General features: G+C 32.7%; 1 protein-coding gene across 2 annotated transcripts in view; it reads right to left on the bottom strand.

The window, feature by feature from the left end:
• Positions 1 to 8,569: 8,569 nt before the first annotated feature.
• LOC129798885 (uncharacterized) overlaps positions 8,570 to 18,523 on the bottom strand; it is a 38,857-nt gene continuing 28,903 nt past the window's right edge. For both annotated transcript variants that reach the window (XM_055842351.1, XM_055842349.1), the window contains exons 2-3: positions 14,697 to 16,178; positions 8,570 to 9,533 (exon numbers count right to left, since the gene is read on the bottom strand). In XM_055842351.1, the coding sequence (XP_055698326.1) occupies positions 9,267 to 9,533; positions 14,697 to 16,178 (1,749 nt within the window). In that variant the 3' untranslated portion in view covers positions 8,570 to 9,266. The remainder of the gene's footprint in view (positions 9,534 to 14,696; positions 16,179 to 18,523) is intronic.

Raw genomic sequence — 18,523 nt, 5'->3', positions numbered from 1 at the left:
GCTAATTTATAAAAATTATTATTTTTTTAATTTTCCCTGTAATTTCTTTCACGCGGTAAACTTGAAATACACTTTTTATAAACCATTGACAATAGCGTTGAAAATAGGTGGAAAAATTGGCGCCGAAAATTTCTTGCATACATCACGGCGTTTTCGTAAGTTTTTTTCCAAAGATACCTCCTGTAAGTATATGCAATATTACTGTGTCACTGGACTTAATAACTTAACTAACTTAACTTCGACTGACTTAACTGCGGGTTTTTGTTCGGTCCCGAAAAATTCTTTCAAAGCGGGACTCCCTATAGAAATATTCTCCTTGAAAAATGAGAGTTTGTTAAAAATTGCAATATTGATCCGAAATCGGCGTAAATATTATGCTTTTTAGGTGTATTAGGGGTTAAAGTTACCCTTTTTAATGTTAATTTTACCCTTAAAAAAGGTGTAAAATTAACATTAAAAACTGTTAATAGTTAATACATTTTTACACCTAAAAAGTCTTAAAGTTATGAGGAAAAAAAGAGGGTGCGATTAACTTTTTTCCACGTAACTTTAACACTTTTTATGTGTAAAAATATTCAACATTTTTAGGTGTGATTCCTTCTAATCACACCTATTTAATGTTAAGTTTACGCCTTTTTAAGGGTAACTTTCACCCACAATACACCTAAAAAGCATAATATTAACACCAATTTCGGATCAATGGGATCAATAATGCAGGGTAAAATTAACATTTCCGGAATATTATTTTAACTTTTTCGGATTTATCTCACTTGCAAAAATCTTAAGTTGTTATACTTAAAATAGATTTCGAAAAATAATAAAATCATCAGTTTAAGATGTGATTAACAATTTTGTGATTTTTCGCCATAAGTGTTGATTCCACCCTACCCTACCCCGTTATTAAAAAATGTTTAATAAAAGTTTACGAGTATATAATGGCTTTATTAGAATGATTAGAATACTTTTAGTCTACACTTATTATTAAAATTTTTTGGATAACGATATCCATTAGGATCTACCATCTTTAGACTTTAGAGATCTTAACTATTTTTCCAAGTAGAATATTTCTGTAAAGGAAACACGTCCCCACATGCAAATTCTCTTCATAAATTTGAAGGATATTAAAGGATTTATGAGAGAATCTATAAAATTACCGGAAAATGAAGAAATGAGGATATGGTTTGTTCTAGAAAAATCTTCCTTGAGTCATCCTTTAAAAATTGTTTTTTTTTCACACCGACAACGTAAGATAAATCTGTCGAAAAGAAAGTTTTGTACGTTTTGTAAAATAATTTAACAAATTGTTTAAGCTTCTCAAGTGCTTTTCCTACAGGTACTTTTCTGGTTGGTCCTGGAACTAAATTTGTTACCTTTCCTTTGCCAATACTTACTTGATGATATAGCTCTCATTCGTGGAGAAAGGTTAGGACCATTATTTCCCATTGTCCTTTGAAATTACTATATAGGGAGGGGAAAGTATTCTCCCTTCGAACGTTCATGCGTTCGAATAATGTGAATTTTCTTTTAGTTTTCCTAAGAGATTTACACATTTTTATTAAATATTAGTTGGCTTATCATCAATTGTTGATAATTCTGTGTTAATTTAGTGTAAATCTCTTACGAAAAACAGGTGAAATTCACATTATTCGAAGGCATGAACGTTCGAAGGGAGAGCACCTTCCCCTACTGATGCCTTCTTATAGGACCTAAATAGATTCAGGATGATCCTCGAGAATATTTAGCTTTGTAAAATTTTGGCATTAGACTTATGCGAAAGTCATATACTGAGGGCAGAATCATCAATTTTAGAGGTTCTTCAAATAAAATTTCTTTATATAGGGGAAGTTGGGCATGCTTCGCACGCTTTCGTGAAGTCAAATTTCAAGATTTTTTTGTGACCAAACTGTGAAATGTACAGTGGATTGCGCTTTACCTGATAATTCTCTGATCTTTTGGGTTTCTATTCGTACCTGATTCACTCCCGCAAAATCTTTGGTTTTTCCTGGATATGAAAATGAAAAAAGTATGACAATTTGTGCGAACCATGCCTGTGGAGGCAAGGTTCAACCGGCGGGTAGTATAGGTTCGTCATTGAGATTTTTCTTGGAGCACTTCTTCCTCACAATTAAGAATTATGTACCGATTGTTAGATTAAAGATCCATGAATCAGCGCGTATCATAATTTCACTAAACAGAGGTCTCTAAAAGACTTTTTTTGTAATTAATGTGAAGCACTGTTTTTTTTTTTAACTGGAATGTCGAAAAATCGACTGAAAATGTGAAAATTTCAAATACGACAACCCTAAAATCAGCTGTTTACTTGTCATATAAAAAGTAAACAACGACTTTTGTTTTGTTTAGTAAAATTAGTAGTTTCAAAGTGAATATTTAATGTTTTCTCTTCGAGGAAAAGCCTTGGGTAAGTTTAAATATGTGTTCCTAGTAATTGCTTGATTGACATATGGTGATATCATTTTTTCAGGTATTGAGGAGTGCAAGAAAAACTCCTGAGCGGTGGCGGAAGCCAAGGAACTCGATGAGGCCCGAAAGGCAGGACCAGCAGCAACTGCTATGGATGAGGAGAACAAAAATATCAATTCTCACATCCCAGTACATCTCCACAATTTCATTGTACTACGGCTCGTATTCTCCCAAGCTCAGGCATCAGCGTCCGCAGGAGAAAAGACGAATGGTTACTAAGTACCGGAAGGAAGCAATGAGTCATATGAAGAAGGATTAATATAGAACACCCGAAAAATGAGGGAGATCGTCAGTGATTAGGATGGGCAGTGTGACAGCTGGAGTTTATACGATCCTGCATAGGACAGAAAAATTGTGGAGAAGTACCTGTACTCATGGACTTGCATCTTGGCTGAGCCAACAATGTCTAACTACTGCAGAATAAATGCAACAAAAAGTATCAGTTTAAGCCTCACGGAAAATATACGATTCTCGACGAGCACGACGGGGAGGAGAACCTCCAAATCTGCAAATTTCTATTCCTGCACCAGACCGAGGAATATGTGGTGTATCCAGTATCCGGGAAAGTTATTAAAAAGGATGTACTCATCATAAATAAATTATAGAACGTTTTTTTTCATTCACTGATTTAATTTTCATCTGTTGGAATTTTCTTTCCTTCCCTGACCCGTTTCATCAACACCATCTCCATCTGCTTTCCTCTTTGAGGTTAGGTTCTTCTTTTCAAGTGGAGGAGTTGCCTGATGGATTGGCGAACCATGGCATTTTTAGAGATTGAACCAATACGCAGTGTAACATTCTTGAGCTTTCCACTAGTTGGAAAATAATTTCCCTCTGATGTAAGAAATTATTACACAAATATCAACCCATATTAACCCTTCATCAACTGTTGTAAATGATTTTTTCTGAAAATGATTTAAAGTTTGTGAAATCACATGAAATTTGTGCCATCAAAATTACCAAGTTTGGGTCAATTTTACATTTTTCATCCTAGAACCTAGGAAGTTAAGGCTAGGCTACCTATTTTTGCCATAAAGATGAGGTCCATGATAAACTATCTTTTGGCTAAGAAATTAGGATTCATCTCTTTCCTAACAAAGAGAAAATTCGGAATGTTCGAAGGCTCGCGAGTGCGAACCATGCCTAACTTCCCCTATACCTAATCCTTTACTACAAAATTTTACAAGTTAAATACTTATTCTCAAATATCAACTTGAATCCACTTTGCCTGTTATTAGGGTAAGTGTGTCAAATTTCGGCATAGTTGCATGCAAGCCCCAAAGTCACAAGTTCAAAATGTAATTTTTTTCATATAAATTGATTTTTTTGTTAATTTTTCTTAAGGAGTGTTACTTGGAACCTTGTAGGTAGACCAAGGGGGAAACAACTCGCGAGTCTAGAACATCTACCAACGTGAATATCGCGAATATTGGCATTTTTCATGAATATTGCGAATATCGCGAATAATTCCTGAATATTGCGAATATTTCCTGAATATTGCGAATATTTAGGGAAATATTCGAATATTTTCTTCTTCTCATATAAAATTGTGAATATTTTGTGAATATTGATTCTACGACATGAAATTTTGGTCAGTTGTTTGCCCTTTGTTGTAGACAGTTTGTCGTCTTCATTTTCTCCAAAATCATTTTAAATCTATTTTAAAATAAATAAAAATGTAGACATATCTTTGGTGGCTTATTTCGGCCACCTTCATTCTCATAGTTCCTTGCCTTTCCGGAATCCTTCAAAAGTCTTTTTAACATCTTCTTGTTTGTCGAAACTACATTTTTGTTAATTTATTGCATAGTATAATCTCTATAATATGCAAAAACTAAAAATTCATGGAAATTTGAGGAATAAAAATGTGGCCGGAATTGCAAGCTGGCCGGAATTTGGTACACTTACCCTACTTTTCAGAAATTAGTTTTTTTTTCAGAATGAAACAGAATTTAAGGTTTTCCTTCATTTTTCACTGAGTGAGAATTCAAAGTAATGGTTTTAAAAATTAGCCAATTTCACTTCATAATACGATACATTGTATACGAATTCCAAATAAATATCTTCTCTTTGTCTAATGCAAGGCTTAATCTTTAAATCTATAAAAAAAATTCTAAGCTATTAGTGCAAATCCTTTTATTTGTAGAGAAATTTAGTAAAAAAAATTGTGCAAACCTGGTAAAAGATTAATGCAAATTTTGTAAAATCCACTACAATCCTCGAAACCCTGAATTGCAGCAAATTGTTCTCTGATTCACGGTGGCTTCGCAGCCTTCGCAGTTGCTCCTTCACTGAGAAAAAACGAGGGTGCGATTAACTTTTTTTCCTCATAATTTTAGCACTTTTTATATATCAACATTTTTTAATGTTAATTTACACCTTTTTAAGGGTAAAAATAACATGAAAAAGGGTAACTTTAACCCCTAATACACCTGAAAAGCATAATATTTACACCGATTTCGAATCAATACTGCAGGGTAAAATTAACATTTCCGGAATGTTATTTTAACTTTTTCGGATTTCTCTCAGTGTTGCAATGAATTGTGAAAGAACGGTTAAAGATATCGACTTGGGGATTTCTCAAATTTTCAAAGGACTGTCCATACCAATAAATAAAAACACAATGTGGATTTTTTCATTTATTTTTCATACAAAAATGTTTTTTTTATTACAAAAGACTTAATTCTAGAAGTAGCAAATAGGATTTCTATCGTCCTCTTTAAGTTTTATCTCTCCCCCTCTCTATTTTTTTAATCTTTCTAGTAGATTCATATCTGGAGGACATAAACAACTCAATTCATGTATAAATTGTTTAAAAAAATCTAACATAAATGATTCATAATGATTTTTCTCTTTTATTTGTACTGTTTTATCGGGGATTTTTTTTCACAGATTTCTTTTTTTCTTCATTTGAACAATTAAACAAATAAATTACAATACAAAAAGGACTGGAAAATGAAGACAAAATTCTATATTAAGAAACTCATTGAATTTCCTTTGTGCAATGCTTGATTTTTTTTCTTTTCTTTAGTTTCTCAATAAATTTGAGGGGATGATAACATTATATTACAATCATAATCATTTTTTAATATATATATCATTCAAAAACATCCAATTTATTTTTTTCTTCCTTCTTTGCTTTTGAATACTGAATTGGCAATTTTTCTTTTTATTTCCTTTCCTATACAAAATTCTTCTATCTCGTGATTTTCCATCTCTTTTAACTTTTCCTTTTTTTTTAAATCATTTTCTATACAGAACTTTTTCTTATCATTTTTTTTTGCAGATAAGTCTCACAACTATTCAGAGATGGAGAGAAAAAATTGATAAAAACCTCCTTTTTACACATCAACTACATTTCTAAGAATTATTTTACTAAATTTGCAAATAAATTTACAAAATTTTCCTTTATATTTTTTTTATTTGCAATCTAGCCACAAGTTCTTTAATTTTTGTCGAGAGATTATAGCAGATTGTGAGGTTATGTTGGGCCTAACCTCAAAAAAAAAATCTATCAAGAGATGAAACGCCCAGATTTTCCCTTTAATTTATTATTTACCATTACTTCTGGCATTTGTAATAAAGCTAATGGAGTTTTAACATATTTTTCTGTTCAATTTGTATAATTTCTGCCAACCAAAAAATGTCTAACCTAACCAATTCATCTAACCAACAATTTTTAATGGAAAAATGAATTTGTGTGATGTTTAAAATGGTTCATGTTTCATATTACTTTCTTCTCTAGAAGAGTTCCAATAATTTTCTATCGAACTTGAATGAAAGGGAATTTATATCAAATTGGAAAATAAACTATATTTTTTTCTGAGGTTATGTGATAATTTGCTGCGATTTTTTGGTTAAAATTAGTGGTTTTAATTTTAAAAAAATAGGCTATTTGAGGTCAATTAATACGTCAGAACTTGATTCTTTTCTACACCATGACTGTATAGACTTAATAAGAATTGCATAACCGGCATAACCTCAAACTGAAGTTGATTTTTTGCTTATAATATCAAACTAAACGGGTTTCATTTCTCCAACTCCAATAGACACTTTTCTAAGGAAATAAAAAATGGGGGGAAATTTATAATACGGAAGAGGTTAAGATAAAATGAAAAAATATAGGTTATGCTATTTTTAACATAACCTAGATGGGTGTTTCTTTTATTAGGCAAGATTAACAAACATCTAATTAGAATTTGATCGTTCCGGTGGACCACTTCAAGAATTCCACTTCAATTTTTGGTTATAAAACACTTATTCAAGCGAAAAAAAAAAACATAACCAAAAATGAGTAAACTGGTGTACACAAAATTAACACGGAAATGCAATAGCTTTTAATAGAACGCAATTAAATAATTAATTTATCCGATTTCACACTATTATAGTGTCAAAATTTTACACATTTTCAAATTAAACAACATTGTTGAAAATTTTTCAACTATAATAGTGGTAATTTTCAATCACGTGACAATAAATTACCAAAATGTTGTGAATTTTTTAAACATTTTTAAATTAAACAACTAAAATGATCGATTTTGCACTATTATATATTAGTAAAAATTTTTTTACTGTGCAATAAATTTTCTCATGGTGTTCGGTTCAAAACTGATAAATCTTTAGAAACCTATAAATGAAACATTTGTATTATTTTCGGATTTTCAATAGTTTTGTATCCCAGAATCTTTTCTTTTGAGGTTATGTTATTTTCAACTATGAATTTGCTGAAAATATAACCTCTTATTAAAAATATGTCGCAACATATTTAGCTTTTGTTAGACACCGATTGGTAAATTATCTTCTTGCAGTATGAATGCTTTCTGTGTCATTTATTTTTCTTTTCGAGGTTATGTTATTTTTAACCAAGTTTGTAGGGAACATAACCTATAATAAAATAATAATGTTCCATAGAGGAACTTAGGCCTTCCCGCAAGGGGAGTCCGGGACATCCATCGAGCGCAATGAAGCTCACTGGATGTAATTTGAACACCTTTAACGCCAGAAAAATTTCTGGTGACCTAAAGGGGATTCGAACCCGGGACATTTGCATCATAGAGCGAGTGCTCTACAACTTGACTCATTGACCTATGAAAATGCCCACCTCGTTTTCAGTTTATTTTAATTAAAATCTGATTAAATTTTCCTTTTCGAGGTTATATCATTAGGAACATAACCTCTTGTCTAAGAAATGAGTTGCTGCGAGCAGTCTATCGTATCTGTATTTTTTATTAAAGTATAGTTTGTATTCGCTCTGGAGCAGCTCAAATAACTTCCGTCGCATTCCGTCTGTTAAAATGTTTGCCACAGGCTCTGCGCTTATTTGAGGTTAGAATTAGATCCTGACAAAAAATTGCGAAGAAAAAAGACTTTCAAATCACAATATTTCTTTTCCAATCGACCGAATCTTGGTAAGATGTCTCCACACTCTTCAAAATATATCTTGATTTTTTGAGGTTAGAACCCAACTTAACCTCACATTCCTCAATAACCTCTCGAAAAAAAACAAGAAAATGAGGCTCTATAATTTGAAAACCTTTTGGCTTCTATCGTTTATTTTACAAGTATTCCACCTACACGACCTTTTTCAATTTCGTCTGCAGATTTTCCTTTTTAAAAAACTTTGAAATGCTCTGTGTGCATTATTATTATTATTTTTTTCAATTGAAGGTGAAATAGTGAGGGAAATTGCACGCAAAATACTTAAAAACATTTCTTTTTACACTTTTCTCTGAAGATTTTTCTTCTCGTCCCCAAAATTTTTTACTCACAAAATATATTTTATTACTTGAAGATTATCCTTTTTTTCAAAATCCCGGAAGACCTCCCAATAAAAAATGTTTTCTTTTATAAAGTTAATTGTTTTTTTTTTGGTGTAGAAAATATGCAATTTTTTTTGTGATAAATCCTCTCCTCGAAAAAACACTTTACCTTTTTTTCCATTTAACTTTCACATGTTGATTATGTTATCATCCGATAATATCAGCATCACTTTCAGCCCTGTCATTTGTTCAAAAAAAAATCTTTTCCTCGTGTTTTCCTTTTCTTCTCTCCCTCGCTCTCTCTCTCATTTCATTAACACTAAGAAAAATACCTACAATTATCAATATATTTATATAAAATTTAAGTTTTCAATTTAGTTGTTTTTTGTTTTTTCAAGGGGAAATAGGAAAAAATATTTACAAGAGACAATTAATATAATTTTATAAAAAAAAAAGCGTAAAGAAAGTCTTAAAAGCTAAATTATTTTATCTCTCTCTCTCTATCTCTTCATTCTATGTTGGAATTCTTCGTAATTGAAGGACTTTTTTTCCTAAACGTTTTTTTTTCTTTTTTTTTATCAATACACATTTTTCTTCTAAACGTGACTATAAATGTTATTTAAAAGGTTTTATTCTCAAAACCTCTTTTCTTTCATTTTATATATTTTCTTTTTACAGTAAAAATATTTTTTCTTGAGATACTATTTAATTAGGAAAAATGTGTATAAATAGCAAATATTTTTTTAAAAGTTTTTTTTTCTTTTTCACCCACCAATTTTCCAAAAAAAAAACTGTCCTAGATTTTTCTCTGTTTCAGCTCCCAAATTTTAAACTTACTTTACCGTTCATTCTTGAAAAAAATAAAAAAAAAACTGCAATAGAATTCCCATCTCATTCTCACTTTCTCTATCTCTTTCACTCATCAAACACATTCTATCTCTACCTCGGGTGGTGGTTTTCAATTTTTATTCACATTTGGTTGCCTGAGGATTGTGCCCCCATTCGGACCCAAAGCACAGGACTAGCCTAGGCTATTCGGTTCACCAGCTGCATCTTCCGGCGATTGTGAGATGGCTGTGGCGTGGACGTGGTTAGATGCTGGTGATTGTGGGAGGACTGAATGTGGCTGAGACCGAAAGAGTTTGGAGTGGCGGGTGTGATTGAGTAATTGACATCCAATCGGGCCCTTTTGGGCGTTGCAAGCACCTCACCGCTGTCATCCACGAAGCTATGGCTCATGGACAGGAGCTCCTTGGAATCCTCAATGTCGATTTCATCATACAGATCAGCCACCTGAAAATCACATCACAGACCCAATCCATTAGAAGGTGTCTTGGCTAATAAAGATTGACTTCAGCGCCGTTAGCGCCACTAGTGGTAGTTTGACAAAGTTTTGATGGTCTATAAACCTAACCGGTCGTGAACCGGTAATGAACCGGTTCTGAACCGAAAAGTAATTTTTGTCCGAAAATCTATTCTATTAGGGGAGACCAGGGTAGAATTAGCCACCATAGAATTAGTAAATTAAGCTAATTCAAAACCTGCTCCAAATGGAAATTTTTCGCTACTCCAAATGGAAACGTCATTGTTTTCATGATAAATACAGTACCAAATTATTACATTTACATATTTTCTATACCACAGTTTCATTATTTAGTTAATTTTGCTCCAAATAAAGCGAAAATCCATTCATATTCACAAATTTTAATTTGTTAATTTCTCAGAAAAATTAAAAGTGTACCTTTTCACCATCGAATTTTACATTGATCGACCATGTTTTCCAATGAAAAACACAATGAGCTGATTGTTGTTTATTCGTTTTGTTTAACATTTATGTCTTAATTCTGGATAATTTTAGTTAAATTAAGTTTTAATCTTCATTATTAACGGTACGTAAAGTTTTCAAATGAAATAATTACCTATTTCGTGAACAAAAAGGATTTTTCTGAAGTGTCTGCAAATGCTTCAATAGAAAACCCCGGAAATATGATTTTTTTGGAGAGATTTCCTTAATGTTTAAGATGGAAAAGGAGGAAAGACCAAGGATACACTGTTTGTCTCCAATTAGAAACTTTCCCTTGTCTCCATTTGGTTTAATTTGTTTCCAATAGAAGCATTTTACGCTCGCGTAAGTTTTCTTGTATTTAAGAAGTTTTCAAATTACACTCGACTCTTCGTTATCCGACTGACTAGGGGACAAAATGACATTTAGGTTTTTTGAATGATCAACGGGTTTTCTATTTTGTGCTGTGTGAATTTATTTTCTGTCTGACAAAGAACAAGAGAATTTTCTTCATGGTGTGCTTATGTTTCATTTTTTATCACAATTATGTATTAAAAACTTCGATACAATGATAATAATACTTTAATTCACACTGGAGAAACTTCATGTTTAGTAAAAATAATTTTGAATACATCAAACCGCCAGTGTTTGACAGCTGTCACCCGGATAACGAAGTGCCGGATAACGAAGAGCTGAGTGTATATCTAAAGAATTTTCACTAAACAGTAACATTCTAGAAAAGAGTCAAGGAGCAAATTTATGTAATTCTCTTCAGAAAAAATATAAACTTAATGTGTTGAATCTTCTGTCAAAGTTAAAGCGTCTGGAAATGGTTTTGAATTAGGACATTTACCCTACATGGCAGGAGAATTAAAAATTTTACAGGGGAAATTGTGTTTTCTATGTCATATATTTTTTTTCATTTCGAAAGAGAATGAGAAACTGATTTTTTTTCTGCATAATTTCTACACAAATAAAAATTGAAAAATTGTTCATAAATGTTTATGAATTCCTATTAACCGTGTAAACAGACGGAATTCCCACGGGAATTCCCACGAAATATTTCATTCCGGATGGGAATTCCGGATGGAAATTCCCATATTGAACTGTCAAATTTTTACCATCCGCTCTATGCGCCTCTGGTGGGCTTCAAGCGCAACACAAAAATGCTCCGAAGATTTGAATTTCAAATTGTGTTTTTTCCGAATATAAATAACGGAATATATATCTAGAAGATATTTTAGGTACTTTATTTTATTAAAATGGCTCTATTATATTACGTGTTGTCTTTTATACTCAATTACTAATATGACAAAGTCTTTAGAATAATTGAAACAGCTTTTGGGATACTCTCAAATAGATTTAGGATAATTCAGGGGGATATCGAAGTACAACCACAGTTTTCTACTACTATTGTACAGGCTGTAATTCCTCTCCACAACTTTATAAGAAAGACCAGCGATAGTAAAGATCTAATTTTTGAAAATGTTCTTAACGTTGATGTTTTAGAAGGAAATAATAGACATATCCCCGGCAGACCAAGCAGCGAAGCAAATTTAAGCAGAGATAAATATAAAGATTATTTGTATAATAATTGAATGGACATTGTTCGAAAGAAGATGTCTGTAAAAAATTTTAAAACTCTATTTTCAATAAATTGAACGATAAAAAGAATATTCTTCTTTTATTTCAAAGTAATATTTTATAGCCGAAAATTTAATTTCTAAGGTTTCCGGCTGTAACTCCTATTAGTGAATTTCGACAGCTCTTACTATTCTTTAAGTTCCTTCTCTAAATTATTATATTCTTTACATTTTTTAATAATGGAATCTAGTGAAAAAGATATGTTTCGAATCTGCCTTTCCACTTATTAAAACCACTTCTGAAATATTATTGATGAATATTTAATTCACTCCAGAAACACTAATATTTTCAAAATTATTATATTATTATTAATCGGTTTTAAATTTGCTTTCAAAAAATTTTTTGATCACTATAGTAGATTTTACAAGTTTTTTCATATATTACTTGCTCAAAAACACCCCAAATAAAATTTTCGGAATTTTCCGGAAGCAAAAAGCTATCTCGAGGGAGATAGCTTTTTTGCCATTTTAGAAAATTGAATATTTCACCCTCCAACGGAAAATTTCCATTTGAAATTCAAAATATTTCAAGACATTCGGGCAGTTTCGTGCACTTTTGCAGAGGGCGCTTGTATAACAAATTTACCATTTGCTCGTGGGAATTCCCGTGGGAATTCCGTCTGTTTGCACGGTAAGGATAAAGGACTACTCGTGAATCGTATAGCCCACAAACAAGTTTGTACTTTTTCACAAACATTGTTCGTAACATGATAACTTGACGAGCATTTTCTGTTCTTTTACAATCGTTTGTTCGTACTTTTTTGTTTATCTGGCAAAACTTTACGAAAATATGACTAAACTTTACGGAAATTTACGAACAAATGTTTGTTAAAGAATAAAAAATGTTCATCAAGTCATTACGTTACGAACAATGATTATGACAAAAAAGTACAAACTTTTACGAACTTTTTTGTGGATTATACGATTTTTGAACATTTCGTGAGTCTACAGTAGGAATTCACAAACATTGACGAATAATTTTACGAAATATTTTTTTTTGTGTATAGAAAATTTTATAGTTTATGTTTATAGCAAAGACTACACTGAAAAATGTATTAAATGAAACATGTCAAACAAAATTTTAATAGTTTGTTAATCGATTTTTCTAAAACTGTATAAGTATAGATTCTACTGTGCTCTAAAGGAATTCTATTTGTATACTTCAATAGAAAATATATAGAATACCGTTCTGAAACATTCTTTTATAAAATGTAAAATATTAAAATTGTTGGATATTTGAAAAAAATCCATATCCTGCCGCTCTCTGTTAGAGGTTGTGCCAGTTCCCTTGTTTGTTTTTATTTTCTAATCTTCGTCATACATTCATTTAATATCGATTATTTTTATCTAACATCTGCGCGTAAATTGATTCATAGAATTTGTTTTATTAATACTTCTGCTATGATCAATGTTGTTGGTATGTAATCTGCCCCATTATCCCTTATCTATTACTGCTCGAACTCTACGGAGAGAGCAATATAATGACCAACAAACAATAACTTTTGTTTGTAAACATATTTTCAAAATTTCTCATGAGAATGAGCGAGATGACTAGATCTAGATCTCACTTATTCTCATTGCAATGTCAAAAACATGTTAACTAAACAAAATTTATTGTGGGTTGGGCATAATCCCCCCGGAGATCACTTTTCTCAACAAATCTTCAGGTTTCAAACGATTTCTGAGAAATGTCGTCACGCTGTTTGTCCGTCTGTCCGTCCGGCTGTCGTCAGCTCTAGAGGCCAAACGGTTAGAGATAGAGACTTGGGACCATCGGGGGACCCCCCATAAGTCGACCCAAGGATCGTTAACATTCCCCTCATTTTCCCCCCATCCCTCCCCTACTCCTCCAAAACTATATTTTTTTTGGATTGCTCGAAAACGCGTCGTGCGAGTTTTTTCATTTTTGGATATGTTTTAGAGATTACTCAGGCGGACGATTTCATATACGGAAATACCGTTGAATCATTCCTAATAACGGTTTTCAAGGTCAAAGGTTAAAAAGACACTAGAGACCGCATTTATAAAGCAAATGGGGTCATGTTTGGGGTCGTTGGAAAGGTCTTGGACTTTCCGACAAAACTAAACCGGTTCCAATCGGTTTTGAATCGGTAATGAACCGGTTCATAACCAATAAAAAATTTTTATCTGATAGTAAATCCTATTACTTTTAAAACTATTTTGGGGGATCTTTTGAGAGATTTATGAATCCGCTTAAATCGGTTGATAACCGCTAAACGGTAAATGATGCGAAAGTACTTTTGCGGTATATCATCGAAGTCACGAGTTCGAGTATTTCGCAAAGCCTGGGACGCTTTTCCACCCCTTTTAAGTAGAACACTGACAAAAAAAGAGAGGTTGCGATTAACTTTTTTCCTCATAACTAACACTTTTTAGGTGGAAAATTATATAAACATTTTTTAATGTTAATTTTACACCTTTTTACGGGTAAAATTAACATCAAAAAGGGTAACTTTAACCCCTAATACACCTAAAAAGCATAATTTACGCCGATTTCGGATCAATACTGCAGGGTAAAATTAACATTTCCGGTATGTTATTTTAACTTTTTCGGATTTCTCTCAGTGAAAAAGTACAAGTTTTGTCAAATCGCCATCAAATTGGATTTTGTTAAAAGTATGTCAAAAGGATAATAAAGTTTTGTCAATTTGACAAGATATTAATTGACTGTTGATTTGACAAAATCCATTTTTCAAAATAGAATTTGTAATTTTTTTTTATTAAATCGCTGGAAAAATTGGTTTTGTTAAAAGTTTGTCAAAACGATAAAGTTTTGTCAATCATTTTGACAAACTTTTAGCAAGATCAAGTTAGCCGCCGATTTGACAAAACTTTTTTCAGAGTAGAATAAAAGTTTTGTCAAATTGTCGGCAAACTAAATTTTGTTAAAAGTTTGTCAAACTAAGAAAGAACCTCCTTTTGACAAACTTTTAACAAAAAACAGTTGGATGGCTTCACAAACTTGTTTTTTCAGACCAATTCGTTTTGGGAAGAAAGAAAATCTCTTACCTCAACATCAAAGTCCCCTTCGACGTCATCATCGCAGGATTCAGGCGTGTCCAGGATTTCACTTTCAGCCTCCACCTCGGAATCACTGTGTTCCTCCGATTCCGAATGCCCTTCATTCTCAATATCACTCTCTCCACTGTGTCCATGTTTCATCTCACCACGCTCCAGAGCTTCGAGATTTTCCGGGAAGACCATAGCTTTGCGTATGGCAAGTGGATCTTTGCGTGACCACTTCTGCACTTCCTCATCCATTTTGCTGATTTTCGATGGATTCATAGCCCATAGGCATCCCTTTCTCTGACCCCCATTCGTGGTGGGTTTCTCAATTTTCTCAAAGCACTTATTGAGGGACAAATTGTGCCTCACACTGTTCTTCCAGCCATTTGGGGCGGTTTTGAAGTAGGGAAAGTGTTCACACATGAAACTGTAGATTTCAGACACGGGCAAACTGCCACTACGAGAATTCTTGAGTGCCATGGCAATGAGGCAGGAATAGGAATATGCTGGCTTAGGGAATTCCATGCCTGTTGACTTAATTTTGATTTTTGTCTGTCCGGGCGTTGATGTTGCAATTAGATTTGTGCCATTGGCTAATGTGTGTCTTGGCTGACCATTTGATGTCATCACAATACTTTTCTGAAGCAATTTGCCATGTCCATTGATATGGCCATTGCCACCAAAATGATGACTATGATTGAGTCCATTGGACTGCTGCGGACTAGATTCACGTTCACGCTTCTGTACAATAATATTGCCATTGCTCAGGGATGACTTTATTGTGCCATTTTGTTTCAATTTTGCAATATTCCCAGGACCATTGGCAAATGTCAATCCCCCAATTCCTACTGCAAGTTCAATTGTATTCCCACTCATTTTCTTCAGTATTCCCCCATTTGTTGTACTTGTCGTTATCTGGGGCATACCACCAATCTGATGCTTCCCATTGATCTTCTCTGATGACTTCATATCATCACTGAGATCCTTCTTAATTGCCTCAATACGTGAATTATTCATCGTTGACACTTTTACCCCATTGACAGTTGTTGTCTGTGTGGTATCCTTAACCATGGGAATTTTGATGGGATTTGGCGAAAAAGTCAAATGACTCTTCTTCTCTTTCGGACTAGCCGGAGAGCATCCACCATTGGCCAAATTAACATTTGTATTGAGATTCAATTGGGCATTCCTTGGTGATGCCGTAAAGATTGACGATGAGATGACTGGCATCACAGAATTTGGATTGACACATGCCCCAACATCAGCATAAATATCACTTCCAGCTGACCATTTAGGTCCACCCAACCATGATATTTCACCATCATTGGAATTTGTATCTAAATCCAATGATGGCAAATCATAATTGATCAATGATGAAAATTCACTTGCACCCCCAACAACTGTTGCAACTTCCGATCGGATATCAATATCCAGCATATCTTGCATGGAATCCGATATATAGAAATCCATTATTGGACCAGAATCCTGCAACAATACGAAAGAAAAACTCTAAGAAGAGATCCAAAATTAATCACTTTGGTTCTTTTTTTGGTAGACTTTAAAGAAGATATTCAGGAAATTGCTGATGAACAGCGGAAAAATTCTTGATAAAACCAGCAAGAAATTAGCATGTTTTTTTTTTCCTTCGAATTCTCAAGAAAAACCTCCCACTTTTTTTTGTCAGCAGCCCCCCCCCCCCCAACTGGAGCTTGTTTTATTTATGACCTGAGAGAGCAACCACATGATACCGGATAAGTTTTTGACTATTGTAGACTAAAACAAATGTATCCAGAGATTAGTGGCATGTTTTCCAGGGTCATTTTCAGAGCCATGTGATTGAACTTTAAATTTTGAGGTATACATATGAGAAAATGATTTTAAAATAAACCTTAATAAGTTTTTAAAACCATTTGCAAAATTTAAGAACAATTCTCCATTTATAGAAAAATATCTAGCTACTTCCTCCGGATACTTAAGGAACTACAATACATTCACAAAAAATGAAAAACGTAAAAATTTCTACCCAAAAAAAAACTTACTCGAATCAATATAAAATTAACTTTTCCGTTGTGATTTTGAATAAATAAACTTGGTTGGTTTAATAAAAATCATCTCGACTGAAGTATATTCTTAAATCGAAAAGATGCGTACTCAATTGTACGCATGGTACTGTTCAACAATTTCACAAAAGTGAGAGTGTTCGATTGAAGTGCACAAAGCAATTGGTGAAGGAAAAATATCTAGCTACTTCCGTCGGATACTTAAGGAACTACAATACATTATGTACAATATGTCGAGTTAATTCAACTCGTACGTAGAATTGTTTCAATTTTAACTTCCTAAAATTTACAGCAAATAGAGTAACAGTTATTTTGAATTTTTAAGTTATGTTTGTTATAACCTAAAAAATTTATATCCCCGAAGTCTATAACTGTATATCAATATTTTAAATATTTGATATCAAAAATAAACTTTTCCGTGATTTCAAGATTTAAGAAACTTGAAATATTTTAATAATATTGCAAAAAAAGAAAACATTAATCCTTTTCCTAACCACAATTTTTTTTAAAACATCTCTGTCCCAAAAAGTTTTTCTGCCAATGTTTTCATTCAGGCTCAGTTACGGATAAAAAATTTGCAATCAGATGCAAAATCAAATACAATTCTCAATAGAAAATTTTCTTACTCCAATATAGAAAAAGTGCGATGTTTTGTATTTTCAAGGTTATGATGAATATAACCTAAATTTCAGAACTGAAAATCCACGAACAAATGAGAGAACGCTAAACGCTTTAAAAGTTAAATAATAGGGTCTATTTTAAAAGAACAGAACAATAGAAAACTTTTCTAATATTTAACTAGGTCTTTTTTATATTGTTCTTTCTATAATAAAATAAATATCCGTTCAGAAAATTTGTAAGGGAGGAAGCTCTTAAGACAATCGCGTGGATGAACGCCTTAACCCTTATTCAGGCTTCATATCTAATACGGGCTTCAGACCTAGATTTAAACCATATGGCTTTAATCCTCTAATTTCTTATTTCTATTTTCTAATTTCTTATAGGTCGAGATTTTTGGAAAATTTTGACGTCTGATTGGATTATTAAGAACAAATGACCTATTAGATTCTTAAAAATCAATAAAATCGGTTGCTATTGAAGGTATGGATACCCTCAGGAACTGGGCTAAACCTCTGGTCTGAAGACGGGCTAAGGCAATCACGTTTTTTTTTTTGAAAAATTTAACTTAAGATTGGATTATTAAAGATAAGTGACCTATTAGATCTAGTAGGCTCTCAAAAAGCAATAAAGTTGTTCGCTATTTAGGATTTTAAAATCTTCGGGAACTGAGCTAAACCTCTAGTCTGAATACCGCTTTAGGGGTTTGTCTATAACCCTCACCGTTCCTCCTAATAATCTTTTTTTACAACGATCCAACATGAACTAACTATCACTACTAAACCTCTCTACTTATACTCCCTCCCGAAGTGGTAACTCACAAGCTAACACTAGGAATGGTCTTAGGAAAATTACTTGATACTGACACACCTATCAGTTTAAACTTACAAGGACTATTGTGTCAGCGGTGATTCAAAAATAAAATTTTTCCTATTGCCATCTAAAGAAAATAAATGCATTCCTCTAAAGTCAGTTTTTTCTGGTTGTAAATTTTTGACTCTCGTTCTTAAAGGGTTAATAAAAGGTCTTCATACAGGCACTGACACTAGACTAGTTAGCTATCGATATGAAGGCTTCATAATTTCAGAACTGACATTATTCTTGGTGTTTTCTTAAAAATAAGAGGTTCTGCCGCTTCTTCTATTCGGTTAG

This window comes from Phlebotomus papatasi, chromosome 1, assembly GCF_024763615.1.
Source record: "Phlebotomus papatasi isolate M1 chromosome 1, Ppap_2.1, whole genome shotgun sequence".
Taxonomy (NCBI): domain Eukaryota; kingdom Metazoa; phylum Arthropoda; class Insecta; order Diptera; family Psychodidae; genus Phlebotomus; species Phlebotomus papatasi.
The sequence above is the reverse complement of the archived record's forward strand: the minus strand, read 5'-3'. Positions and strand labels throughout refer to the sequence as shown.